Below are 27644 nucleotides of genomic sequence, written 5' to 3'. Positions count from 1 at the left end.
CTCTAAATAAACTTTCATTCCATGGAAAGAAATAAAAAGGAAAAAAAGCAACCAAAATAGACCAGAGAGTTTTTTAACATATAAATGTCTAGGTTAGAGTAAACAGAAGACCAAGCAAATCCATTATTACATAGAAAACCAGAACATCTTTTTAACACAACAAACCCATCAAGCAAACATACACTAATCTCATATGAAAAAGCTGGTAGTAAATAAAAAGAGAGTCACTCTAGAACAGATGGTGATGCTTCTTTCCATGAGCTTCTTCTTCCTCCTCCTTTGCTTCTTTCTTATCATGACGCTCATGGAAGGCATACCCTCCACTGCCCACAGCTGCCGCTGCCGCAATCTCCTCTTCGATCTTGTGCTTATGGGCGTTCTCCGGATCCTTCTCTGCCTTATGCTTCTCATGCTGATAAAATTCATCAAAATATATCAGCTAAAAGAAAACCCTTAACACAGATATTGTCATGTCTTTTTTTTATAAAAAAAAAGGTGCTGATTAAGATAATGATAATAGAAAGAGAAAACGGTTCCTACACACATGTAGATAAGTTATCTACGAGCTTAAAATACAGTGGGGGCCACATTATTTGGGTGATCCAAACCATTCATTTTTAAGGCCCTCACATAGATAGGGTGTTCACAAAAAATCAGATCTATAGGATCATCCTAACCATTCGAACTGTGGAGGCAAAAAATGGACTAATTTGTGAAGGTTTAAAGACATCCACTTTACCTCCACAAATCGTAGGGTTGGGATGATCCTATGGATCTGATTTTTTGTGGACACCCTATCTATGTGAGGGCCTTTAAAATGGATGGCTTGGATCACCCAAACAATGTGGGCCCCCACTGTATTTTAAGCTAGTGTGCAGAGAACTCTCTACACATGTGTAGGAACCGTTTTCTCTAATAGAAAAAGTAAGCACACTCTAAATATGTCATGTTCTCTCAAGTCTTTTCTTCTCCCACTCTCCTAACACATTATAAACTAATATTCCATGGAAAAAAAATCATGGTTTACAAACATGGCCTTGCTGAAAAAGTCAACATTTTTTAGGTGGTGGAATTTGGTACCCTCAATTTAGTCACTTCCACCCGTATCAAATGACTAACCTATCTGTAAACAAGTAAACCATATCAAATGTAAACGAGTAAAAGCTTACCAAAACTGGGTAAAACGAAAACATGCTTGGAAGTCCCTAAATCTAGGAAAATGATGAACAAAAGGTATGGAAATATAAACAAAATGGGGGAGAAATGCAGAGAATTGGGGAAGGGTGATATTTCCACCCCATTTTGTCTGTCTTTTCCTAAAAATTACTTTATTTCCTGGAAAGGACAAACAAAATGGGATGAAATGCTTTCATTTTTAGGAAGCAACACCAAAAGGGTTTGAAAGCTCACTATGGCATGTGGGACATATCAGAACAGAAGCATAACAACATGCAACAGTACCCGATTGTGAACAGCACAATCGGTTCTCAAAGTCCAAAACAAACAAGGGTGTAGTACTTGATCGTAAACCCACTGCGCAAGATACAGTTGGCTCACTATCGCACACACCCACATAAGGAAATTCAACCAGCAAAACCAAATTCAATTGCCTAACACAGGTGATTCTAACTCTATACGAAAATCAGCTCTATAGGATCATCCCAACCCTTCGATTTGTGGAAGTTAAAATGGACTGGTATAAACCTCCACAAATCGAAGGGTTATGATGATCCTGTGGAGCTGATTTTTTTGGGCACACCCTATCAATGTGATGGCCTATCAAATGAATGGTTTGGATCATCCAAAAAATGTGGTCCCCCTATATTTTGGGCCGACGGAGTAGATATGTTATCTGCTCTACAAGAGTAGAAACTCTTCTCTCACTCTATACGTATATTAAATCAGAAAATATATAGGGTCTCCCAAAAATTACAAGAGCAAAAGCACCCGCGGCCACCGTGCCGAGCTCGCCCATGTGCTCCCTGCGTTTGTGCTGCTTCTCTTCTTTCTCATAATCGACGCCGGAATCTGTGACTCCGACCACCTCCGTCGTCTGACCGTACCCACCCTCGTTCGTCTGACCGTACCCACCCCCACTGTAGCCATCGACGGTGTAATTGCTCTCAGAGTATACCACGTCTGAGGGCTCTTCTTCCTTCTTGTGGTGGAAAAGGCCATGGTGCTTCTTTTCCTCAGACATGGCTAAAGAGAATGAAAATGCTGAAATAAGAAAGCAAGTATAGGGAAATGAATTGAAAGGCGATGGTTTATGAAATGAAAGAATGAGGTTAGTATTTATAGAGAGAAAAGTATTGGAGAGACCTCCCTTAGATAAAATGGACGGTGACGATTCAATGAGGTCACGGATAGATTTGACAATTAATAAAGTTGTTTAAGATACTCCAACATTTACCAGATTGTCTTCTCTATCTGCTTAGTTTATGACATTTTTGTTTTTTTAATTCAATGATTATGATATTTTCATTTGTTATTGAAATATTAAAATAAGGATAAATCGACTCCCATGTGTCTTTCTCTCTCCTCTAGGTTAGAGAGAGAAAGAGTAGAGAGATAAACACATGGGGAGTCGATTTATCCATTTGGGGAGTCGATTTATCACTGCCCTAAAATAAAGTGTGCTCATATGCAGACCGAGAGTGGGACCTTGAGTATAACCTAACAAATCCCCATATGCCAGATGGTATGGGAGGGGTAGTTTTGTCATTTTCATGGAGAAAAAAGCTAAAATTAAGGGAAAGATTTCTAATGCATGTGTTAAGAAGCTATTTGTTGGGTGGGTGATACTGATCATTAAATGGAAATCTCATCTTGGATAACGGATGGCCCAGATATGATCTGTAATCTTTTATTTGTGGCCTACAAACGGACGGTTAAAATTTCTGAACGGCGCTGGTCTGATGATGGTTAACATTTTCTAATCGAATGGACCCTTTACCACTTTTGATGAGTGGATTTATGGTTGACGAGGTTCAAGTACATTTGGGCCCAACAAATATGGTTTTGATCTTTCAACAATGTGGGCCCGCTTTGAAATAAAATAAAATAAATACCTGCCGACACCATATAAAAACTTGGAAACTTGCCACGTGTAAGTTAACAATATGTGGTTCCGAGGCCACCACATCCGAGCCTCTTAAAATGAAGCAACAAAACTTAGGGCAAAAATTAACGGGAAGTGCATATTTGGCTACAATGGGGTGGTCCAAGTAGAGAGGGGTGAATATATCAGTGTAGGGAAATAATAGTACGGGAGATGGTTTTTTCACCCTACTACTTTATGCGCTCCCCTGTTAACGTGATTTGACATAAAAAAAGCGTTAAAGTCTGCCCACAGTTCACTTTACGGGAAAAAAATCATCTCCCTAATAATGGTGTAAAATAATGGCCCCACCCCCATCAAATTATCAGGTGTAAAATGGTGAGCACCACAAAATGTAATGGGTTACGTGGAGATCGTGAGAACCACCCATCAAAACACAAGGTGTAAAATGATGGGCCCCACCCGATGCATGGGCTTGAATAGAGTTGGTGGGACCCCACCCTATCAAAACACATTGTAAAATGGTAGGACTCACCATACATATGGGTTTGGGGAGAGATGGTGGGCCCAACTTATTACAACACTAGCTGTAAAATAGTAGGTCCTCACCTTGTCAAAACATGTAGTGTAAAATGATGGTCCACTATGTGTCGGTTCCCATCAATGTTAATGGAGAATAATATTTTAACTCAAAAGACAATCAATGGAAAACAAAACCAAGGGACCTTTGGAGGCTGGGAGTTTTTGGAGTTGTTAGAATATGAGAATCTTACCGTTGGATTGGATTGAAATCACACCATTGGATCATCATGGTGGTAGATTACGCAAGGTGGTTAAAGGGGTAACCTTGTTAGATTTGGGATATTAGATTTGATGGGATTTGATTAAGGTGCTAGATTGGCAACTGAGCTAGATTTAGTATAGGTAGGATTTCTATCTTCATCTCTTTCCTTGGCTAGGATTTATTTCTTTATCTCTTTCCATAGTCACTTTTCATCTTTCCATGTTTATCTTTTGAGTGTCCTATATAAACACTCTTTAGCATCATTGTAATTCATCCATTATTAGTGAAAATCTTCTTATAATTTTACAGGAGTTGCATTCTGTGCCCTTTCCAGTTTTTGTTTTGTTGTTTTGTGGTTTGTTTTTCTGTAAGCCTTTTGCTTTGAATTTTGTTGTCTCCCCCTTCCTCCATGGAGGGAGGTTGCTTTCTTTGCTCATTGTTCCCTCTTGTTCCTCCCCTCTGCATGTAGAGGTTTTGCTTTTCAAGCTTCATGTGTATCTTTCTCTCTTTTTAATATATCCGGTAGGGGCTTGCCTAACCCCAGCTTACCCATAAAAAATAAAATAAAAATAAAGGCTTTTAGTTTCTCTTTGAGCCTTGACAAAAAACTAAAATTTTGGATAAAAAGTCTGCTGATATTACCATATTTTGATTATAGCACTAACTCATTTTGTCTTTTATCATTTAACCAACTATCAAAAGCTATTACGATTCCCAAAGAGCTCTCAACAGCCGATCAAATAATAAAAGGCAAGGTAAGTTAGTAAGTTACTCCCCATATCAAAACAGAGATTATATATATATATATATATATATATATATATATATATATATATATATATATATATATATGGTGCACAACCGTGCGTGCACGTTCAGCCCAAAAAATAGAGTGAGAGCCAAACTATTGAGTCCTGACTTATTTGGGTGATCCAAACCATTCATTTATTGGGTCCTCACTTAGATAGGGGGTGCCCAAAAAATCATCTCCATAGGATGATCCTATACCTTGATTTGTGGAGGTTAAAATGGGCGGCATAAGTGTATAAACCTCCATGGATCGGAGGGCTACGATCATCCAATGAAGAGGATTTTTTGGGAACCCTATATCCATGTTATGTCAGGGACCAACAAATGAATGGTTTGGATCACCCAAACAATGTGGGCCCCACTATAGTTCTAGGCTGCCCGTGCAAGCACGGCCTTCCACCGTATAAAATCTCATCAAAACATGGTGATGCGAATATCAGTAGCCAAAAGTAAAAGTTGGGATTTCCTTTTTCTTTCCAGAGATTTTATAGGGCCCCATGAGTCATGACTCATGAGATAAAGCCAAAGGACGGTGGTGGGTCCCACGAAAGGTAATAGAGGATAGATACTGTCGGCAAGAGGATAATGCGCGAATATTCATTCGCGCTTTTATCCACTTTCGTATTTAATAGGTTATCGATCGATGAATTATTTCAATTCTGGGGCCCACCATGTTCTCGGCTGTTGGTCTTCACATCTAACGGTCTTTGGATCTCTTTTTTTTAATCAAAAGAGTAATGATACTGCCACTCTCTTTCATCCTCATTGAAGACGTGCCACGTGGATGTGACTTTACAACAACGTCGTGTCGTTTATTGAGGGCCAGTTGTCTGTTAGTCAAATGCATTTATTAATCGACCCTTTCTTATTAAAATCTATGCCTGGCGAATTCTCGACCGTTGGATTTGACGCGTCACGTTTTTAATGGTCACCTACTCATAGTCTAATAGCGGTGACAAGGCCGTGTTCGTGTTTGAACGGATGATGTATTGATGTTGGCACCATTTCATTATCTAACGTCGCGTATGTAATTTGTCTACTAAAATTTGCCATTTCAGATTCCTGGGAAGAAGAAGAAACAAGTGGTGTAGTAAGGAGATCAATCTCTACGCTACTCAAAAATGTTGCATTAAGAAGGCTTCACTTGATTTTCCATTTCTCCTTAAACCCTAACCTAAAACTTTACATTCTCTTAAAGTTTCTCTTCTAAAAACTAAATGCTATATTAAAGCCTAGGAGTTGATTTCACCGTTTTTTATTAAAAAAAAAATCAGTTACATTTACGTTTTGGAGCCTACAGAAAATTTGAATGTCTCCGAGATGAAGGCTTCACATAATCACAATTGCAAAATTGACTTGAGGACTCAGAATTCTACCCACCCCACAATCAGAATGCATAGATGCATAAGAAATAATATGAGATAAGGAAGTATTTGTTGGAAGGTGTGGCCATCAACCCTCGATCGGTGATCCGTGATGATCTAAGTATGGCCATCAGTGGAGATCAGATTGCACACACCCACTTGCATTTGTTTTCCGAATTACAATTATTTATATTATTTTGTATGATCAAACTGATTTCGAAAGGTTGCTTTTATCAATTGCATGGCATGTGCATTAGGGACATTGGAAGGAGATGGGTCTGCCACATCAATTGGTGGACCAACTTGGTGTGGATGGCCCATCAGGTGGTTGACAACATCTCACCTAATGGTAGAGTAGTTGTCTTAGGTGGGTGTATGTGATTGGTGGTGTGGAGCCCACTGAGCAGAATAGATGAGTCTCTTTTGTATATTGACTTGGGCCCTTGATTGATGATCGAACGGACCTAATTGATAGGCCGTGTTGGAAATGGAGTAGCCTCTCCCTGGTGGAAATGGAAAAGCCTTTCCTGCAAAAGGTTATTAGAAATGGAGAAACCTCTCCTCAGTGGATATAGAAAAGCCTTTCCAGGAAAGTTGTTAGGAAATAAGCAACCACCACCCCATAGTAGTGTAAAAGGTTTTCCGTTAATCGAGAATAGCATTTTCGCTAGGGTTGCAACTCGGGTTGGGCGGGTCGGGTTTTCTAAAACCCTACCCTACCTGAGAAACCATCTCGAGTCGGGCCGGGTTTGGTTTTATACTAGAAAACCCGAGATTCATAAACCCGACCCTACCCAAGATAGTTTCTCAGGTCGGGTCAGGTTTTTCCACATTCCTGGCCTTTTCTTGCTTGATTTATCTATCCTTTCTTGTTTATCTCTCGTGGCCATAATTTGTTTTGTCCATTCAAAGTATAAATCTATTGCTCAATTTGTTCTTCGAATTTATGGCATCTCTAGGGGATATGGTAGGTTATATTAGACAATCATTCAATCTCAACAATGATCGGCTCTTTTTCTTTATTTCATTTACGGTGGTGGTTGGGAGATGCGGGGTTGGGGTAAGGTATACGTGTTACTTTCTAGTCATACAATTTCTGTATTCTGTGAACAAATATAATTACAGTAGTTCTCTACTAAGCTCATTAATGGCTGGATTACTTTACTGCCCTTGGCAATGTTTGTTCTCTAAAACGACTGAACATATTGTGCTATAGCTATTTTTTGTTTATTTCTTTGCCAACAATTGTGACAAATTGAAACTTGATTGGCTATCTTATAAAACGTTTGGCTGTATGTCTGCTTCTAATGCATGCTTTAAAAGGACATTATGAGGATCATCTTATCATGGGTGCATTAGTTTTGTTGCATACTAAGGACAATCTAATAAGTTACGGAGGCCGTAGTTGCTTGGTTCACGGTCAAATCTCCGTGTGGTTCACAGTTTGCTACATTTCTAGTGATAAAACTATGGCAAACAGCTTAAGGTGGCTAATTATTTCTTTGCATCATCTTAAAGTTACTGGAATTCTAGCGTGAACATGGTAACTGTGATAGGGAATTGCTTAATGGACACTAACCCAAATTTATTTATGAACCCACATACTAAAAATAAAAACATCTACTAAAGTATTATTTGTTTTTTAGTTGCATTTGACTTGTCAAATTAAGCAAATGGAATATAGCTACTCGGGTTTCGGGTCGGGTCGGTTTTTTTTTTTTTTTTTTTCTTTAAATCCGATCCGACCTAATAATGTGTTGGGTTTTTCAACCTGCAACCCTACCCAACCCAAGACCCATTTTTTATAAACCTAACAGGAGTATTTTCGGGTAGGGTCGATGCAGGGTCTTGGGTCGGGTTTTTCAACGTGAAACCCTATACAACCCAAGACCTATGTTTTCTAAACCCGACCCGGTGTATTTTCAGGTCGGGTAAAACCTGGCGCAAATTGCAACTCTAATTTTTGCATATGCTGGAAAGAGAGTTGCAAATCCACACCGTCCTGAGAGAACAAGTGTTTTAAGAAACGGTACACTAGGATCTCTTCCAATCCAACCCCATTCTCACATCCATTCACTTGATCTTGAGCACCCAAGTTTACCTACAGGATCATATTGACGGAAATTCAGCTGCGCTCACATTCAACGATCTTCAGTAAGTACTAACATCTGAATTGACAGATAATTAAGCATAAAATAGGAAAATCAATTCTTATAGATACAAGAATGGTATAATAACCTTTAAGGAAAGTAGGAGCTCCAACACAAAGTTGATAAAAGATATGATATGATCTTTCTCCTTTCACTTGTTGAACCCCTCTTAAATGACCATAAAAACACAGATTCTTCAAATATGAAACAAGAAAGTAAATGGAAAATCCGAGTAGAAGTTCAGATGGAAGTAAAATATCTTCTCATGCAAAACTATTCATAAATTATGGGCAAGTTAAACCTTATTGAAAAAAGAAATGCATTAAAAGAGAGTGAGTAAGTAAAATGTAGAACAAGTATAAATGGTATATATATCATGTTCAAATGGGGAATAAGATATTGAAAGCATGTTCCCAGGTTTGAATCTTGGCACCACAAATTTTTCCCGTTGAACCCTGCGCAAACGTCAGTCAAATGCAAATCTATCCCATTGCATTAGGACATAGATTTTATGAAACAAATTTTGGGAAATGTTATCAGAACTGCTGTATTTTGATGAGGGCACTTCTCACTTTATTAAAAGTACTGTATGGCCCACCCCATAAGATGATCCAAACCGTTCATTAGATGGGCCATAGCCTAAATAGGTTGTGCCCCAAAAATTATTTCCATAGCTTGATTGTAACCCTCCGATCTATAGAGGGTTAGGATCAACCCTCTAACATTCAGATCGGAGGGTTAGAATCAACCTATGGAAATGATTTTGAGGCACAACCTATATAGGCTGTGGCCCATCTAATGGACGGTTTGGATCATCCTATACTGCGGGCCATATCAACATACCGTACTTTTAATAAGGACCAATTACCAATGGGGGAAAAAATTAGGCGAAATTATCAATAGGACCCATGCTTTTCAGAAATTATCAACGAGGGACAAAAGAGGTCTTGTCATTAAAAGCTGGACGAAAATGCCCTTTTCTTAAGCAACATGTTTTGCTTTTCCAGTTTTCCCTCTTCTCTCTTCTTTCCCTCTTTTTTTTTTACTTTTTACTTTTTCATTTTCAACTTTGTTTTTTTACCTTACCAGTCATCTTCTTCATCATTTAGCCACCATTGGAGGCGGGAAAGCTCGAAAACTTGAAACGTGAGCTCATTCCCATCTATCTCTCTATATCGAGGTTTTGTTTTTCGTTTGTTTTAGGGTTTTGCATTTCTCTTTCTCCCTTTCAATGGAGGATGAGGAAGATGAATCGTAGGGTAGAAAGAAAAAAATGGTGAAAATGAAAGAGTGAAGAAAAAACAGCAAGTAAAAATGTGTTCATAAGGGACTTTATAAGCCCATTCGGAATTTGGTAACCTCATTTTGATATAGGATAACCCCAACCCCCAAAGACTTGAAAACTCCCTTCCAAGACTCCAGTACCCTCGACCAATTCTAAGAGACTTGATAAGTCCATTCGTAAATTGGTAACCCCATTTGATACTAGATAACCCCAATCCAAAATACTTGAAAACCCCTTCCAAAACTCTAGTACCCTCGGCCAATTTTCAAGAACTTGATAAGCCCATTCGGAAATTGGTAACCCCATTTTGATACTTGATAACCCCAATCTCAGAGAGTTGAAAACCCCATTCGAAAACTCCAGTACCCTCGGCCAATTCTCAAGGACTTGATAAGCACATTCAGAAATCGGTAACCTCATTTTTTATACTAGATAACCCCGATCCCAGAGACTTGAAAACCCCCTTCCAAACCTCCAGTACCCTTGGCCAATTTTTAGGGACTTGATCACCCCATTCGAAAATTGGTAACCCCATTTTTTATACTAGATAACCCCAATCATAGAGACTTGAAAACCCCCTTCCAAAACTCCAGTACCCTCGGCCAATTTTCAAGCACTTGATAAGCCCATTCGAAAATTGGTAACCCTACTTTTGAGAGTTACTAACCCCCTTCCAGAGAGTTGATAAACTCATTCTGCTACAAAACCCCCTGCATATAACAACTCTTCTAATGGCACTACAATTATGCTCATAATAGAAATAACAAAAGAAATGGATGTTGTTTTCATTAAATGTGCTTCATGTATTACATCCCAATTTGTGTATTACAAAAAACAATTTAAGTACATCAAAAAATATGTAGCCATCCATTCATGTATTACATCAACATTTTCTTATACAACCAGTTGTCTTCCAAAAAAGTGAGTGAAGCCATCCATGCATTATCTCCAGAAGACACCCTAAAATACAAACCGCTTAAACCCTAAACAAGATAAATCAGAAACAGAGGAATGCAAAATAGTGCAAAACCCTAAAAAAAGAAAAGAAAAACAAAACCTAGAAACAAAGAGATAGATGGTAAGAACTCAACATTTAAGTTTTCAAGATTTGCCAGCAACAATGGTGGCTGAACAAGGAGGAAGATGACTAGTAGGGTGAAAAATAAAAACAGTGATAATGGAAAAGTAAAAGAAGAGGGAAGAAGGAAAAAACAAGATCAAAATGTTATGTAAATGCCAAAAGGCATTTTCGTCCAACTTTTACTGACAAGACATCTTTTGTCCCTGATTGATAAGTTTTGAAAAGCATCGGTCGTGTTGATAATTTCACCTAATGTTTGTCCCCCATTGGCAATTGTTCCTTTAATAAATTGAGGAGTGCCCTCGTTAAAATACAGTAGTGTTGATAACACTTCCCTAAATTTTTTATTTTAATTTTTCCCATTCCATTAGGACATAGATTTCAATGATTCCACCATCCAAACTCAGTCCAAGTATTTTCAGGCCACCATAAGCAAATAAATGTTTCGGATAACTGAAAAAATAGTTGTCCTTAGACTATAGCTTGTTTTTTCTCCTAGGGCACAATATACTTCTTCGTGGCACATTCCTATCAGATATTGGGCACAATCTCATTCGTACCCCCACCTTTTAACCAAACAACGATAAAAGAATCCTCCATCAATTCCGAAAAACAGAATAAAAAAGAAATGGAGATGAGAGCTCCAGAGGAGATCGAAATAGGCCAAGATATCACACCCCCAATTTTACCACTCGCCTTCACCCTTTCCGATTCCTCCCTCCATTCCCATTGCTCCTCTTGCTTTCACCCTCTCAATCCCAAAATCCCCAAACCTAAACCTAACAATTCCCACAATCCCGTCCCTATCCCTTGCAATTCCCACTGCAATTCTTCACTCCTCTACTGCTCCCACCACTGCCGTCACGCTGACGCTGACCTCCACGTGTCCAGCGGTGAGTGCCACCTCTTCCTCCAATCCGATACCTCCACGTGGCCTTCCGAATTATCCCAACTCCGTCTCGCCCTCCGCCTTTTCCTCTGCTTCCAGAAACTAGGGTTTCTCTCTCCCGAGTTTCTCGTCTCGGGGAGAATCGGCGGGTTGATGAGTAATCGCGAGAAATTCGATATACCGGGGAGAATTAGGGAGGGAGGGAGAATAATGTGTTTGGCGAGAAGAATGCGCGACGGACGGTTTGGAAATGTTGTGGGAGAGAGTGCGACGGATGAAATGGTCTTGTGCCTCGTGCTAACGAACGCCGTTGAGGTGCAGGTTAGCGAAGGGCGCACGATTGGGGTAGCGGTTTACGGGCCGGGTTTCTCTTGGTTTAATCATAGTTGCTCGCCTAATGCTTCTTACCGGTTCTCCTTGACCGGGTTTATTGGTGAACCGGGTTCTCTCGAACCGGGTTTTCGTGTTACCCCTTGCGGAGAAGAGGGTACGGTAAGTAGGTTTTGGGATTTACGTTTTTTTGTTCTTCGGAATGTGATATTTACACCCCCTTGTTTGATAGCTGCACCCCCGTACATACAAATCTTTTGAAGGTGTAATTATCAAAACAAGGGACTAAAAATCTCAATCCGCCCCCCCCCCCCCCCCCCCCGCGCCCCCTTTTGTTTTTTGTGTGTGTGCGCGCATCTAGTGAGTGTTTTTTAATTCTATGTCTGTTGCAGTTCAAGGCTTGGAATGGTGATGAAGACAAATTAACTAATGGTGATATTCTATTTTTTTCTTGATTTGGATTGTTTTGGGTTCTTCTTTTGATACCCAAGTTTTTTTTTTTTTTTTTGTCTTTTTATCGATCTAAGGCAGGATCATGTAAATATGGGCCGAAAGTCATGATACGAAGTATAAAGTCGATTAAGAAAGGGGAAGAGGTGTGTGTTGCATACGCTGACTTGTTGCATCCTAAGGTACATTGCCATTTCTTACCTATCTTTATGCAATACAATATGATTACAGTCTGGTAGTTTGTAGAATTTTGAATTTGATGCACTAGGATATGGGTACATATAGATGCTAGGAGTTTGTAATTAGTTTTTCTTTTACTTCTATAAGTAGTTAATCTGGACTTATATGGTAACTCTTGATTTTTTTCAATAAGACTTGCATATTTTGTTAGTCCTTGCTACCCATCTTCCTCTTGAAATATTGTTCTTGGGAGTTTGTTCATTATCTTACCACAAACTTAATGGAAGTCTTATTTCAGGGGCAACACAGCTGATGTGTATAGCATGTTAGATTGGGTAGACATTTGAAGAAGCTAACAAAAATAGTGGGTTGAGTGTTGACTCAGATTTATACACATGCAACACCCAACTAGGACTATCATGTAGGCCACTAGTTGCAAAATACATGCGTCGACACTGAAATTGAACTTTGATGGCTCTCGTCTTGGTAACCTAGGTCGGACGGGGATTGGCAATTTGTTAAAAAATGCCCAAAGAGAGACAATTTGTATATATCCAGGACCTCTAGGTGTGATAAGAGGTTCAGGAGCTACTTCATGGAGTTAGGCTGTTGGAGCACGATCAATTGTGTCATATTATCACTGAGGGAGATTCCCTCAATGTTATCAAGTTGATCAGAGGTGACAATAATTACCATTAGAGGTTTACAAATGCTTTTGAGTAGATCTTGGGTGTATCGGAGGGACACTCGATTGAGTTTCGACATGTTTGGCTGTTAGCCAACAACGATGTGGATCTACTCGCTTGTTCTCTTTTTCTGTCATCTTTTCTGCTATTTTTGATTTGTAGATTTGGAGATCATATCCTAATGGGATTTTCTTAATCTGGTCGGTTTCCATGTTTTGGTGAAAAGGGAGCATCCGTCTTTTAGATGGATGAAAATTTGAAAGTCTTGTGTGCTGCCCAAGGTCCAAAGATTTTGTTGGACAGTTGTGCACCAAAAGATTGGCACTCTATATCTATTAAAGAGGAGTTTCGAATTGGGAAACCTGTGTGACCTTTGATTGAAGGAAGAAGAGTTTTCCAACCACCTATTCATTCAAATTGAGTTTGTGAGTATTGAGTGGCATGAGTTTCGGTTTCATTGGGTTTTCCTTCAATATGATATGGACCTCTTGGATTGCCTGTGGACTAGGCAATTGAGTGCGAAAGGCCATATTCTTTGGTCAATTAATCCTTTGTGGTCATTTGGATGATTTGGCGGATAGAAACTGAAGAATTTTTTATAACAAGAGATCCACTAATAGTAAGGTATTTAGTGGAATCAAAAGTACTATTTTTAGTGGGCCATAACGAGGGAGGGGTTCAAGGGATGTTCGGTTCAAGATCTATATCGGAAATGGTTGGTGATAATTTTTATAGTGTTAAAAGGCAAAATGAAAGTGAGATGGAAACCCTCTGGTTCCAACATTCCCAAGCTGAATTTTGATTATGCTTCTGTTGGAAACCTGTGTCTGTCCGGTAAAGATGGGATGATTAGAGATCAGAGGGGTTATTTGAGGGGAAATCTCTGCCCCCACCGTATAATTTTTGTATTGCTATTTTCTTTTTCTTTCTTCAATAAAATCTGATTACCATTTCAAGAAAAAAAATCTCTTAGAAAGGTTTTTCGATCTTTGTAGATGTACACTCTAGCATGACCATTGATGTTGTTCGGTAAGATATCCTGCTACATTTTCAGTAGCATCATTAGTTTTACTTCAGTTTATTTCATGATTGCTTATCTTTTGTGAGTTCCTATTTATATTTACAGATGTTAAGGCAATCAGAATTGTGGGAAAAATATCGATTCGTTTGCTGCTGTGACAGATGTAATTCGTCACCACTAACATATGTGGATCGTATTTTACAAGTAAGAAATGAAACATAATAAATGCGTGATCTGTTTTTTTGTGTTTTGTTTTCCTTCATAAGCACTGTGTTAGCTTATAATCTTATTACCTGTCATAAGATGAAAAAAAATCTTATTACCTGTCATTTCTTTGGCTTAATTTAATACTTGAGTTGATTTTTTTATTTTTTTGTACCTTTACTCTCATTGTATCATGACGAATGCTGTTCATGCTGTTTTGAGTGGCAGGCTTTTTTTTTAGATGTATCATAGCTTTGGTTTCCTGAAGTTAAAAATTGCTTCTGTACATAAATATATCTCAGCAGGAGTAATTGTTTAAATTGCTACAGAAATTTTTTTATAAATAATTAAATACCGCCAAGAAACTCCACATTCTAGGCATACTTTCTGCAACTCTTGCAGGAAGTACTAGAACCTTAGCTCCCTAGCTAGCTAGTCCATTCATTTTTAGGGCCTCACCCAATAATTTATGGCAACAAATTAGGAAGAATGTTTTTGTTTGAAATTCTGGGGATGCCTTTCTTAGATGCACAAAGTTGCAAATTAAGTGCAGGTTGCAGGAAGCATAATTGTTCGTGGCTTTAGGTTATTGGTAAAGGCTCCACCCATCTAGTAGAATGCAATATTAACCTAGTGGTGCAAGCCCTACTGCCCCTTACAGAGGATTTTATCATGCCATGCTCTGTCATTCCCTAGTTTTTTTTTTTTTTGGAATGGTTCATTCTCGAGTTTGTTTTGTGGTGCTATATTGTATATTATATTTGTTCTAGTCTAGTCTCTCCTTGTTAATGCCACGGTTACCAGAACAAGCAACAGATGTGTGATGCAACAATGATGTGGAACCTCCAAGTGTTTCTCCATCATGCCCTTTATTGGAGAAACCAAATTGAACCATCTTTTCTTGCATTGGGAGGGAGTGATCGTAAATGTACATTATTTTTTTTTGTTTTATGTTTAAGAAGTTCGTCTATATCTTTTGGGAACATTTTAATATTTCTTCGTTCATTAACGGACTGTGGTAGTGCTGAAGCTCGCAACTGTACTGCCAATAGCTTGTGATGTTGAGTTAAATCCTTCTATCCTTCTTGAAGAGGACACCATGTATATCTTCTCTAGTGTCCCGGACTCCCGTCCAACCTCCAATGCAAAACCTTATATTGTTTTGATTTTAACACCTACTTTGACTTAGTTTTTTTTTTAATTTTTATTTCATGAAAAATGAGAAGTGGCTCCATAAAATGTGGATTTTTGTTCTGATTCTGAGGCAGCAGATATCTTCTAGCAGCATTATGCTCTGACCATATCTGCAAATAATGTTTTAACACTTCGATCATACATACTAGACATGCTCGAGTTGTTTACCTTCCAACTCGAGAATGGGATCTAATATACTTTTGGTGTATCAATTTTCAGCAAAATGCTGCCAACCACTCTACTTGCTTGGATTTAGATCACAGCTTATGCGTAGAGGAGGCATATAGAGAGCTAACTGATTGCCTAGACCAAGCTATTACTGAGTACATGTCATCTGGGAATCCTGAATCTTGCTGTGAAATGCTTGAAAAGATGCTTATTGAAAGTTCCAAAACTGAACAATCTCAGCCATTGGAACCATCACCATCAAATTTCAAATTGCACCCGTTGCACCATCTCTCTCTCAATTCTTACATGACACTAGCATCCGCCTATAGGATCCGCGCACTTGATTCTGATTCTGATAAAGACAATCAGTTGGAAGCTTTTGAGTTGAGCAGGGCTGGTGCAGCATACTCCTTGTTGCTCGCAGGTGCGACCCACCACTTATTTTCGTCTGACTCTTCTTTAATTGCACCAGCCGCACATTTTTGGATAAGTGCCGGGGAATCCTTAATGGGACTTGTTAAAAGCTCGAAATGGAGCTCAATCATTAAAAAGAGTTCTGGGTTTAACCTTTCTTCTCTGCTCACTCAGAGAAGTGGAAAGTGCTTGCTATTAACAGAGTTGGAACTTGGTTTTGTTTTGCGTGATGGGTTTGATGTGGTGTGTAAAGGCTTTCTTGCTTGCATCTCAAGGATTTCGCCGAAGGTCTGGCCTTTCTTGGTTCATGGCCTACCTTACTTGAAGGATATTAATGACCCATTGGATTTCAGCTGGCTGGGAATGACAGCGAGGCATGAAGCACAGGCTCTTATTGGTGGTTGTGAATGTGAAGGAGTTGCATACATTGAAGAAGAAACCATTTGGAAGGGCCTTGTTCTATTTGCTCTTCATTGCTTGCTCTATGGAGGATATCTAACAAGTGTGTGCTATGGCCCTCACTGCTACTTGATTGGCCATGTTAGAAACCTTCTCTATGGTGGGGAGGGCTCTTCTCTGTCAGAAAATGTTGAAAATATCTGTTAAACAGAAGCATTCTGTATCTAATTTTCACTTACGAAAATTGAAGAAGTGATTGGAGAATTTTCCAAGAAGAATCTGAAAAAAGAAGGTAAGTCTAACATTCAAAAGTGCCCCTTATTGCCATTAAAAAAAAGGACCCTCTTCTGGATCTAATGTATATAGAATTGTTTCTCACCCTCAACATCTCATGCAAAATTGTTTAAGCTTAGATGCTGCTAGAATTTGGTTGCTTTTCTGAAAGAAAATAAAGATAATGCTTGAAACTCTTTTTTATGAATCTGCATCTGTGATTAACATTCCTCCTTCAACTAATCAGAAGTGGCTTTTCGCACATCTGATTGAATATGAGGAATGCTAAACTGAAGGGCTTCCTTGCAAAAACCAGCCGCAAGGGTGCTCCCAATGGATCCACACCATCAAAGTGCTATGTTGCTCTTCAGTTTATCAATATATATGTAAATGAGATTTGCTAGGCAATTTCACAGAAAGCCATTTAGTGGTTTACTTTTGCCGGAGGAAACAGCCACCTCACACGCATTGAATGAATAAGACAGAATCTGCTAAAAAGTGATCATGTGTGGCTGTTCTCCCTGCAAAAGCGAGATGCGAAATGGCTTTCCACAAAATTCCGGGCCAAATCCCTATGTATATACAGGTTACTAATATTGGTGCCACCATGTTTTGATAATGGGACAAACTCACTTTGTTTTACATGTTTTAACCAGTTGTCAAAGGCTATTACAATTCCCAAAAATCTCTCAGCAGCCGATTCGAGAAGTGTAAAAACAAGGTTTGAGTCCGATTATCAAAATATAGTTGAGGTGTTGAACAAGGGCCCTCAACCCACAAGGTAATCGAGTTTTGGATGCATCGAAGGTTTTTTTTTTTTTTTTTTTTTTCTTTTTAGATTTATATCTACTTAAATACATAAATTATAGTTCATGTACATTTCACTAAAATATTGGGTGGGTGGCGTAGGACGTGACCATGTAGTTGTTTGTGTCTGTGAAGTATAAATTATGTTTATGCAGAACTTGGCCTACTTTGTTTGACAAAAGAGGATAGATTAGATTAGACAAACTTATATTGACACGACAATCTTGTAAGGCTAACCGGTTTGGTTCCATTATATTCCAGCAGTCGACGAAGGCTAGGAGGATCGTCTTGCTAGAGCCAGTGTGGATTGTCCTTCTCTAGAGATTTTCAATTTTTTCCCCACTTGACTATTATAATTCTTGTAGCTATTTGATCCTATTTGCGTTCTATATATTCTCTTAAAGGAGGAGGAGAAGAAGAATTAGAAGAAGAAATGGGTTCTTCTGGCTTTGTTTTAGCTCTTTTCTATATAGTCCTGCTCCACCTTGGCATCCAAAGAGCCAAAGGTGGGGTCAGTGGAGATCCTACGGACGGGTTCATCTCTCTTCCTCTCAATGCCTCTAACTCTGTCATCCAAAGACATTACGACGTGCCGGAAAATAAGCGATATAGCTTCATCCATGGAGTCCACAGGCTCTGGGTTTACTCTACCGATAAGCCTCACACACCCACAAGCAAGACCGGACCACGAACTGAGATCCGCATACATGTAAACCATCTCTAAAACTCTGCATCTCTACTTTTGTTTTTGTTTCAATTGTTTCACATGATCGAGACTAAGTCGACTAGTACGTCACCCATCACTGTTTTTTGGGTGAAGTCACGATGAAACAATATCAAATCATATATGCATGTGGTCTTATTTACAAATAACAGTTATAAGAGGAATGCTAAACTGAAGGGCGATCTTGCAAAAAAGGAGTTAAAACAATCTCTAATCTTATATGCGTGTGGTCTTATTTGCAAATAATATTTATAAGAGGAATGCTAAACTAAAGGTTACCATTGAAAAAAAAAAACCCGGCTACAAGGGTAACCCCATTGGACCATCTCACCAATGCACATTTATTATTATTTTAATTTTAAATTCTTCTGTGCCTTTATAATTGTCTTTTGATGACATTGTCCAAATCATAAATTCTTCTGTGCCTTTATAAATCCCTTTTTCTTTTAAGAAAAAAACATATTTTATACTGCTTTAAATGTGGTTTACCCAACCTTCACCAAATGTAGATATTTTGCCTAATCGTGTTAATAATCGGTTCGGTTCAGTCTTGTTTATATATGAACTACAAACACTAACCGGCACAAATTTGGGATAATCAGGCACAAATTTGGGCAATGCAAATATTCTATATGAACTACAAAGCAACACATTAAAGAGGGGTGAATTAAAAGGGGGTGGGGTGATTTTATCAAATGGAGGCATTGGGTTTTAAGGTGAGGGTCGGTTCTCGGTTTCGGGATCCCAAACCCAGAACCGAACCGAATTTACACCGGTTCCAGAATTTCGAACCGGAACCTAACCATATAGATCTAGAACCGAACCGAACCGAACCGAATGTGCCGGTTCGGTTTGGTTCCCTGGTTTGAACCGAACCATGTCCACCCCTAATCTCACCAATGCACATTTATTATTATTTTAATTTTAAATTCTTCTGTGCCTTTATAAATGTCCTTTGATGACATTGTTCAATGTGAGCGCCTTTGTAGCTGGTTTTTCATGGGTGCTCTTCATTTTAGCATTCTCTAGTTTTAAATAGCTTTATGTCGATAAGTTATTTTTTTTCTTTTCTTTTCTTTTGAATGGTTATGTAGATAAGTTGTATATACATGTTACCATAATTATTATCGCACTAACAACAGCTTATAAATATAACTTGTTTATGTTACCATAAACAAGCCTTAGACAAGGTCGCCAAGATGATCCTAGAGCTTAATTATAATAATTTTCATGATCACCATATTCAAAAGGATATAAAAATCCTAGCAAGGACTGATTAAAGGCCCATTTCACAAGGCTTCTCATTTTCTCTCTTTTAAAGCGGACGAAACTGCGGAAATGGGAGAATGAGAATCTCCATAAGCAACTCAGCATCCCTTTTTTTTATTTAAAAAAAAACATATTTTTTACTGCTTTAAATGTGGAATAGGGAGAAATGGTTTGCCGAATGCCATCTACGCAATTATTTCCTTTTTGTTTTCTTTCCACCTAAAATATAAGATATTAACTAGAAATTGTTTTTCTCCTATTGTTTATCTCTGCGAAACAACCGATTACTCCAAAACCCACTTTTAAGCTGTTTTGACGTCAAAAAGAGTTAAAGTTGGGGCGAATGCGTACTGCAGGGGGGCGGGGTTGAAAATATTATCTTTTGGTCTGAATATCTCGTGCAGACCAAAGGTCACCGTTCCATTGGCATCGAGTGGCTGTGAGAAAAGCAACGTAAAGGAAAGAGAAAGAAAATCCTTCAATCTCATGTACCCACTTTGGAAATACACTCCATTTTGTAAGGACAATAACATTCGAACCTCCTCAGCTCCTCCCAATCTTCAAGGTACGAATCCCTTTTTGTATCATTCAAAATTCTAAAATCTGTAACTTGAAATTGGGTAATTGTTCTCTGTTATGCTGTAGAAATTCTTTTTCTTGAATGGGATTTCTGATTGTGGGTTTTTGCTTTGGCACATAAATTACACCCATAATGCAATCTTTGAGCATCTGGTCTTTAAAATGGGACTTTCTAGCTGTCCCCCATTTGGATTCTGATCATAATTCTTCTTTCTATAGTTCGAAAGAAAGGAGGAGGAAAAAAAGATTGGGATTTAGTTGCCCCTTTACTTCCCATTTTTCATTTGGTTCTTGCCAGTCAAGAGACCTTAGTAGTTCTAATGTCAATTCAAAATGTTGGTTTGTCACACAAACTTTATACCTGCTTGTGGGCAAAAGAGAATTTCTTTAGGGCTACCTATTGCTTTTGTTTGGGCATCAGAGAAAGAAACAATTGATGATGGATTTATGAAAGTAGGCTATGCTAATCTAAATGAAGTAAATAGTGGTTCAATTATTAAGAAAGAAAATGAAGTGGAAAAAGTAGTAGTATTAGAAGGAAAAGTTCTGAATGATGAGAGTAAATTAGATAAGGATAAAGGGGCGAGGGTCGATGTTCGCGCATTGGCATTGAGTTTACAATCTGCTAAAACTGCTGATGATGTAGAAGAGCTTCTTAAGGACATGAAAGAACTACCTTTTCCGGTCTATTCATCCGTTATTAGAGGTTTTGGCATAGACAAGAGACTGGACCCCGCGATTGCTCTTGTTGAATGGCTTAAGAGGAAGAGTAAGGATACTGATGGTTCTATTGGCCCAAACCTTTTTATCTACAATAGTCTTTTAGGTGCAGTCAAACAATCAGAACAATATGGGAAAGTTGATAAAGTCATGGAAGATATGAGAGAGCAAGGGATCGTTCCGAATGTTGTAACTTACAATACTTTGATGTCAATTTATATTGAACAAGGCCAACCAAATAAGGCTCTCGATGTTATGGATGAAATTCGGAGAATGGGTCTAATGCCATCGTCTGTGACCTTCTCAACGGCTTTGCTGGCATATCGAACGCTTGAGGACGGAGAAGGTGCACTTGGATTCTTTGTTGAAACAAGAGATAAGTATAGGAAGGGGGAGATTGGAAAAGATATGGATGAAGATTGGGAGTCCAAATGAGAATCTCTTTTGGGTTTGCTGTACATGTGAATCTTTTAATATCAAGAAGTTGGCGGTTTTGAACCCAGACCTGCCGTGAGGCAGTGCTCTGATACTATGTGAAACAACCAATTACTCCAAAAGCTTAGGCCCTGTTTGTTTTAGATTATGACAACCGATTGTGGATTCCCCAACTAATTATTGGACCGAAAATTGCACTAAATTTGTGTCAAATAATCAGCTGGGGACTCCACAATCGGTTGTCATAATCTTAAACAAACAGGCCCTTAAGCTGCAAGACTTGGTGTTATTTAATCATTTTTACTTCAAAATTCTTTGATAATTTGTTTGTAATAGGGCTATGATTATTCTTCCGGAGTGTGGCAATTCGAAGGGCACGGGTACGTGCCCAAAGGGACGTCTGGAGTGTGTATCATGCAACTCTTTCGTGCAAGTGACCAAGCCACAACACTTGCCATGGTACACTTTCATATTACCTGAGCTCGGTCTTGGTTCCTCATATCTACGATCAATGGTTCCGCTTAAACGTCATCCATGATGTTGGTGCCGGAAAAGTTAGGGTTTTCATTAATGGTGTTCTAAAATTAGAGGCGAATGATCATGGGGGACCTCTCATTACTTCAAATGTGGTGTTTATTCACAAAGGACGCCTTCCCACTACATGGAATCCCGTTGGAAGGGAATCAAAGTCCTTAAAAAAATGTGATAGAGATGAGGGGAACAAATCAAAACATGCATATGAAAGTTTGTTCTGTGTTATACTTGGCTTCTTGTGGTTAATGAAATAAATGGTGTTGTTTTGTAGTAAAGGAGATATTTGTGAAATTCGTTTCATTCTTTTCTCTCTGTCAGCCATTACAAACTTATATAATTAATCTCCATCAAGCTCACATCGACAGCCTAGTATATAGATCCTCCAGTTCTCCATAGCTATAAGCTTTTAGGGTATGTGAAACAACCAATTGCTCCGAAAGCTTACCCAAAAATTTAGGGACTTCCACTGCCACCGTTTCTTGTATTTGATTACATTTTTTTTCACATATGAGACAAACTGACATAGTTTTTTTTTTTCTTTTTGAAAGACAAAGTGAGAGGTGAAAGTCTTAATTTTAAAGACGTGAACAAAAAATTATAGTTCTTTGCCTTGGTGGACCAAATTGCACCAATAATTGACTAGGTTACCAAAATAAAATCTGACCATTCTCTCTGTCAGTTAAGAAATGAGGAACATGAACTTCTTGACAAGGAGAATTCACTAATTGAACCCCTCTCTTCCACTTTTATCCTTCACTTTTCCTCCCCTTATACCATATCCATTTTCATCTATCTTCTCCTCTCTTCTTGAAGAGCAAGGAGAGATGGGTTCTTCTCTCTTAGCTGTTTCAATCTTCACTATTTTCCTTTGCATCTACCACAAAGCCATTGGTTCGGCCCCGTCTGATCCGACGGAAGGTTTTGTTTCCCTTCCACTCAACAGTTCTAACTTTCACATCCATAAACCTTGGAACTTGCCCGAAAACCAACGGTATAGATTCATTGATGGAATCCACTGGTTTTGGGTCTTCTCTACTGACAAGCCACTCTCTCGCAACAGCAACACCAACCCTCGCAGCGAGATTCGTATTCGTGTACATTTTCTCAGACTCTTCTAAGTTTCTTCATTAATTGCAACTGACTTATGGTAAAGTATACTTGAAAACTCGCTTGTTGGTATTACATTTTGCAGCTATCAACATAGTTACAAAAGTTTCTGAATAATTACAAAATTCGGGATTTCTAATGCCCTTTTTGAACTTTAAATGATCCTGAATAATTAAGATTTCTCTCTTTTTTTGTATGAAATGTGATTTTTCTTAGTTAAAAAACAGGAATTTTCCAAATAAGTTGTTGATTTCTCATATATTACTTGTAGATTTCATGAGAAATTCAAAATTATGGAATAAACATTCAAGTGAAAAGGGAGCTCACATCCTGATCTACCCAACATATACACTTAAATATTCTCCTATTTGCTTTAATTTGTTGTCTCTTAATTACAGAAATAACTGTGTACATATATAACGATCCATCAAAACAATTATTCAAAATGGAAAAATTAAATGGGTGATATCATTGCATGTTTACTGCTGCATATTAGGTATTGTCATAGATAGGGCTGCAACAGGGTCGGGTTTTTCAAAACCCTAGCCCAACCCTGGAACCCATTATCTCGGCCCTGACCCTGAGTCAGAGCCAAAAAACCTCAACCCATTGCCCGCCCTACAGGGCTCAGTGCTGGCCCTGGCCCACTCTGATGGGCCCTGATTGGGCTGGGCCGAGCCGGGCCGGCCCTAATTGACCTTAGTGCAAGTACCTGTTAAGAGTGCCAAAAATAAAGCAACCACTTATCATATAGAACAAAATGATAAATAAACAGAGAAAGGGAACAAAATAAGACAATATGAATTCAACAACATGACGGGCAACAGAGACAATTACTAATAATAATCTAAAGAAACATCAATCCAAGATAATAGAAAACATAAAACTTAATGTCGGGCCGGGTCAGGGTACCCGAGGCATTAACCCAGAACCCGACCCGACCTGAGTCAGGGTCTAAAAAAATGAACCATGACCCGCCCTCAGGGTTGGAAAATCCAGCCCTGACCCTGTTCGGGCTTAGGGCGGGTCAGGGCGGACAGGGCCAAACTTGCACCCCTAGTCATAGATATTCACCACAATGTTGGTTGGTTAATAAAGGAAGAACATGGATACCAGCCGATTTTCAAAAAAATAAAATAAAGTAAAATTAATGTTTACTACGATTTAATTACTGTACATAAAAGGATAAAAAAATAATTATAACAAATCAATTGTGAATTCCAAATGACCTTGAATAATTAGGATTTGTTCTATTTTTTGGATAAAATGGGAACTTTCTTAATTTAAAACCAGGAATATTAAACAACTATATAAGTTGCCGATTTCTTATATATTATTTGTAAATCTCACGAGAAATTCAAATTTATTGAATAAACACTCGAGTGAAAAGGGAACTCACATGCTAATCCAGCACACATACACTTAGATAAATAAGCGCGCGAGCGCGCACACACACAAATGCACATGTTGTCAAATAAAAAACACACCCATATTTTTTCAAAAACTTCAAGACCACTTTCTAATCATTTTTAAAAATCTGTTAACTTGCCAATTTATCCGCGAATCTGGGCTATCCTTGCAATATTTGAATCCCTCCATCATTAATTCTACTAACTGGTCTCCCAGGGCTATGACTATTCTTCAGGCGTATGGCAATTCCAAGGATATGGTTATGTTCCGAATGGGACTTCAGGCGTGTGTATCATGCAACTCTTTGGTGCAAAGAATGCCAACACAACACTGATGATGCGAGTATATGATGGTAAACTCATGTACTACAGGAGGGAGGTCCTGGTTCCTTATATCTATGATGAATGGTTCCGCTTAAATGTTATCCATGATGTTGGGGCCGGAAATGTTTCGGTTTTTATCAATGGAGTCTTAAAACTAGAGGTGAATGATCGTGGGGGGGCATTTCACTACTTCAAGTGTGGTGTTTATGCACAAGATAACGATTCCTACTACATGGAGTCTCGTTGGAAGGGAATCAAGGTACTTAAAAAATGTGATTTATAAATGGGATGCACCCATGAGTGTGACTTTTTTAAGTATTGTGGGGTGGTTACAAATGTGTATGATCTTGCCCTATAAGTGTAATATATGGTGTTTTTTTTCAATGGTAAGAAGGATTTATATTGTTATCTTTCTAAGGGCCCATCTTTTAATTGAGGCCATGTTGGCAACCATGAAAAGTTATTCCACGGAATAATCGAGGGCCCAACTATGTGAGAGGGTGTGAGAAGGAAGGAGGTGGAAAATGCTAGTCTATATGCATGAGCAATTCTAATTTTAATTTAATCACTAAATTAATTATAATCTCTTTCCCTATTAGCTAGTCTTATGCACTTTTTTATTGATTATAAAATCTTAAATTTTAAAACCATACTCTTAACTTTCCATTCTATAGAATATAGATAATTGTGGGATTGTGGTTTTGTTTTGATAGAGAGAAGTAATTAAACAAATGCTAACGAAGGAAAATGCCAAGGGGAGCAGTTATAAGCCAAAATCAATCTTGCCCGGTACCCCAACGAAGCGACAATTACGTCCTTTATTTACTCAAAACATCCAAAATTTTTTAGGAAGCAAACAAGGCTTGAAACTGTATATACGTTGGATAATGTCTGGCCATGTCATTTTAAAATGACCAATCAACTACACGCGAATGCGTGGGGCCCATCCGTGTGACATCTGGTCAACAGTTTGGCCCTATGTTTATAATGGGCCCATATTCAAGGGCGACCCACGCAAAAGTAACATTGACGAGATTGTTGTAATTATTTGATATGGGCCCAACAAGGGCGATGATTGACACTTTTTTACGTCAAATCACGTTATAAAGGGAGCGCATGCGTATCCGCCTTCTCATTTGCCGATCTTCTAACATGTTGAAAGCCGATAGCGGACCCCGCAGTTAAGTCCTCAATCTCATCAAAAATGGAAAGAAATCTCCACAGAGGAGCCACCCCACCTTTCAGCCAACGAATCACATTTAACGAATCTCCCTCAACAATGGTCTGATCCATCAACCTTCTATCAATATTCAAAATGCCAAAATGTGCTGCGTTCTGTTCCTTTCAAAGCGACCAATGGAAGAACCGCTCCTTTGTCCGGCTCGCCAAAGACAATATTCAAAGGAGTTCAGGGAGAAAGGGGAGAAAATACGTGAAAATTGTTTCCTTATGAAGACGTTATCATGGAATGTAAATGGATTGGGTTCTTTGGCGAAGAGAGCTCAAGTGAAGGAAATGGTTAAAAGATGTAAACCGAGTCTTGTATGTCTACAAGAAACCAAATTAGAGGTTATTGATAAGGTTATTGTTCAGAGTATTGGTCTCACAGGTCAGTGGAGCTTTTCTTTTGTGGGTTCAATTGGCCTTTCTGGGGGGATTTTGGTTGCTTGGGAGGAGTCTTATTGGAATGTGGTCGAGGAATGGAAGGGTAGGTTCTCCTTGTCTGTTGTTTTGGAAAGGGTGGAAGACACGGTGAGGGTTGTTTTCTCTGGGGTCTATGGGCCTTCTCAAAGGGTGGAGAAAATGTTGTTATGGGGGGAGTTAGATGGGATTAGGGCACGATGGTCCCATCCTTGGTGTTTAGGTGGAGACTTTAATGAAATTAGATTTGCGTGTGAAAGGGTGGCTTGCACGAGGTCTAATAGAAATATGGTCTTGTTCGCTGATTTCATTTCTAAGCATGAGTTAATCGATCTTCCGTTATCTGGGGCTCAGTTCACGTGGAATAGAGGGGAGAGTCATAGTAGGATTGACCGCTTCCTTGTATGTCCGCTGCGGATGTGCTTGACTCCTGAGGTGATACAAAAATCCCTGGTTCATTCGGTTTCAGATCACTGTCCTATTCTCCTGGATCCGAGGTTAGAATCTTGGGGCCCCCCACCTTTTCGATTTGAGATTGCATGGCTCCAGGATCCGAATATGGAAGAAAGGATGGAAAAATGGTGGGCCTCTGAAAATTTTGCCAAGGGGAGCAGTTATAAGCCAAAATCAATCTTGCCCGGTACCCCAACTTAGCGACAATTACGACCTTTATTTACTCAAAACATCCAAAAATTTGTAGGAAGCAAACAAGGCTTGAAACTGTATATATGTTGGGATAATGTCTGGCCATGTCATTTTAAAATGACCAATCAACTACACGCGAATGCGTGGGGCCCATCCGTGTGACATCTGGTCAACAGTTTGGCCCTATGCTTATAATGGGCCCACATTCAAGGGCGACCCACGCAAAAGTAACATCGACGAGATTGTTGTAATTATTTGATATGGGCCCAACAAGGGCGATGATTGACAATTTTTTACGTCAAATCACGTTATAAAGGGAGCACATGTGTAATGCAGGGGGAGTGAAAATATCATCTCCCGCGCAACAAATAACAAATTTTTTTATTATTCCATCATCCGTTTGTAATCCGTTGTCACAAAATGGTTAGGATCCTCTAATGACAAATGATTTTCTGGAAATGATATCGCACTAACTACAGTCGATAAATATAACTTGTGGATGTTAGTATAAAGAAGCCTTAGACAAGGTCGCCAAAATGATCCAAGGAGAGTTTAATTATAATAATTTTCATGATCACCATATTCAAAAGGATATAAAATCTTAACAAGGAATGATTAATGGCCCATTTCACAGCGCTTATCATTTTCTCTCTTTTAGAGCGGACGAAACTGCGGAAATGGGAGAATGAGAATCTCCATAAGCTACT

The 27644-nt window shown here is 38.8% G+C and overlaps 4 protein-coding genes and 1 pseudogene across 5 annotated transcripts; 4 read left to right on the top strand and 1 right to left on the bottom strand.

Annotated features, from left to right (window-relative positions):
• Positions 1–99: 99 nt before the first annotated feature.
• On the bottom strand, positions 100–2280 carry LOC143881926 (abscisic stress-ripening protein 3-like). Its single transcript, XM_077385267.1, has 2 exons — positions 1934–2280; positions 100–412 (listed from the first exon to the last, which is right to left on the bottom strand). Exons 1-2 carry the CDS (start codon positions 2198–2200, stop codon positions 230–232), a joined length of 450 nt encoding a protein of 149 aa, XP_077241382.1. The 5' UTR covers positions 2201–2280; the 3' UTR covers positions 100–229.
• An 8842-nt stretch (positions 2281–11122) lies between these two features.
• LOC143881923 (protein SET DOMAIN GROUP 41-like) lies at positions 11123–16781 on the top strand. 2 transcript variants are annotated; one of them, XM_077385262.1, is made up of 5 exons: positions 11123–11916; positions 12147–12186; positions 12286–12386; positions 14197–14295; positions 15709–16781. In XM_077385262.1, exons 1-5 carry the CDS (start codon positions 11164–11166, stop codon positions 16675–16677), a joined length of 1962 nt encoding a protein of 653 aa, XP_077241377.1. In that variant the 5' UTR covers positions 11123–11163; the 3' UTR covers positions 16678–16781. The 2 variants fall into 2 exon arrangements, with proteins under 2 accessions (XP_077241377.1, XP_077241378.1); XM_077385263.1 differs by lacking the exon at positions 14197–14295 and having other exon boundaries at positions 11124–11916.
• A 1052-nt stretch (positions 16782–17833) lies between these two features.
• On the top strand, positions 17834–22036 carry LOC143880993 (citrate-binding protein-like; annotated as a pseudogene).
• LOC143881217 (protein LOW PHOTOSYNTHETIC EFFICIENCY 1, chloroplastic-like) lies at positions 20003–21277 on the top strand. Its single transcript, XM_077384212.1, has 2 exons — positions 20003–20108; positions 20342–21277. Exon 2 carries the CDS (start codon positions 20456–20458, stop codon positions 21275–21277), a length of 822 nt encoding a protein of 273 aa, XP_077240327.1. The 5' UTR covers positions 20003–20108; positions 20342–20455.
• Positions 22037–22512: 476 nt separating the features above from the next.
• LOC143880992 (citrate-binding protein-like) lies at positions 22513–24974 on the top strand. Its single transcript, XM_077383967.1, has 2 exons — positions 22513–22905; positions 24545–24974. Exons 1-2 carry the CDS (start codon positions 22636–22638, stop codon positions 24932–24934), a joined length of 660 nt encoding a protein of 219 aa, XP_077240082.1. The 5' UTR covers positions 22513–22635; the 3' UTR covers positions 24935–24974.
• The last annotated feature ends 2670 nt before the right edge of the window (positions 24975–27644 follow it).

Source organism: Tasmannia lanceolata, unplaced genomic scaffold (genome assembly GCF_043159265.1).
Source record: "Tasmannia lanceolata isolate RefF3 unplaced genomic scaffold, GAP_Taslan_0.1 ptg000007l, whole genome shotgun sequence".
In the NCBI taxonomy this organism is placed as follows: Eukaryota; Viridiplantae; Streptophyta; class Magnoliopsida; order Canellales; family Winteraceae; genus Tasmannia; species Tasmannia lanceolata.
This window is presented reverse-complemented; position numbering and strand designations above follow the sequence as displayed.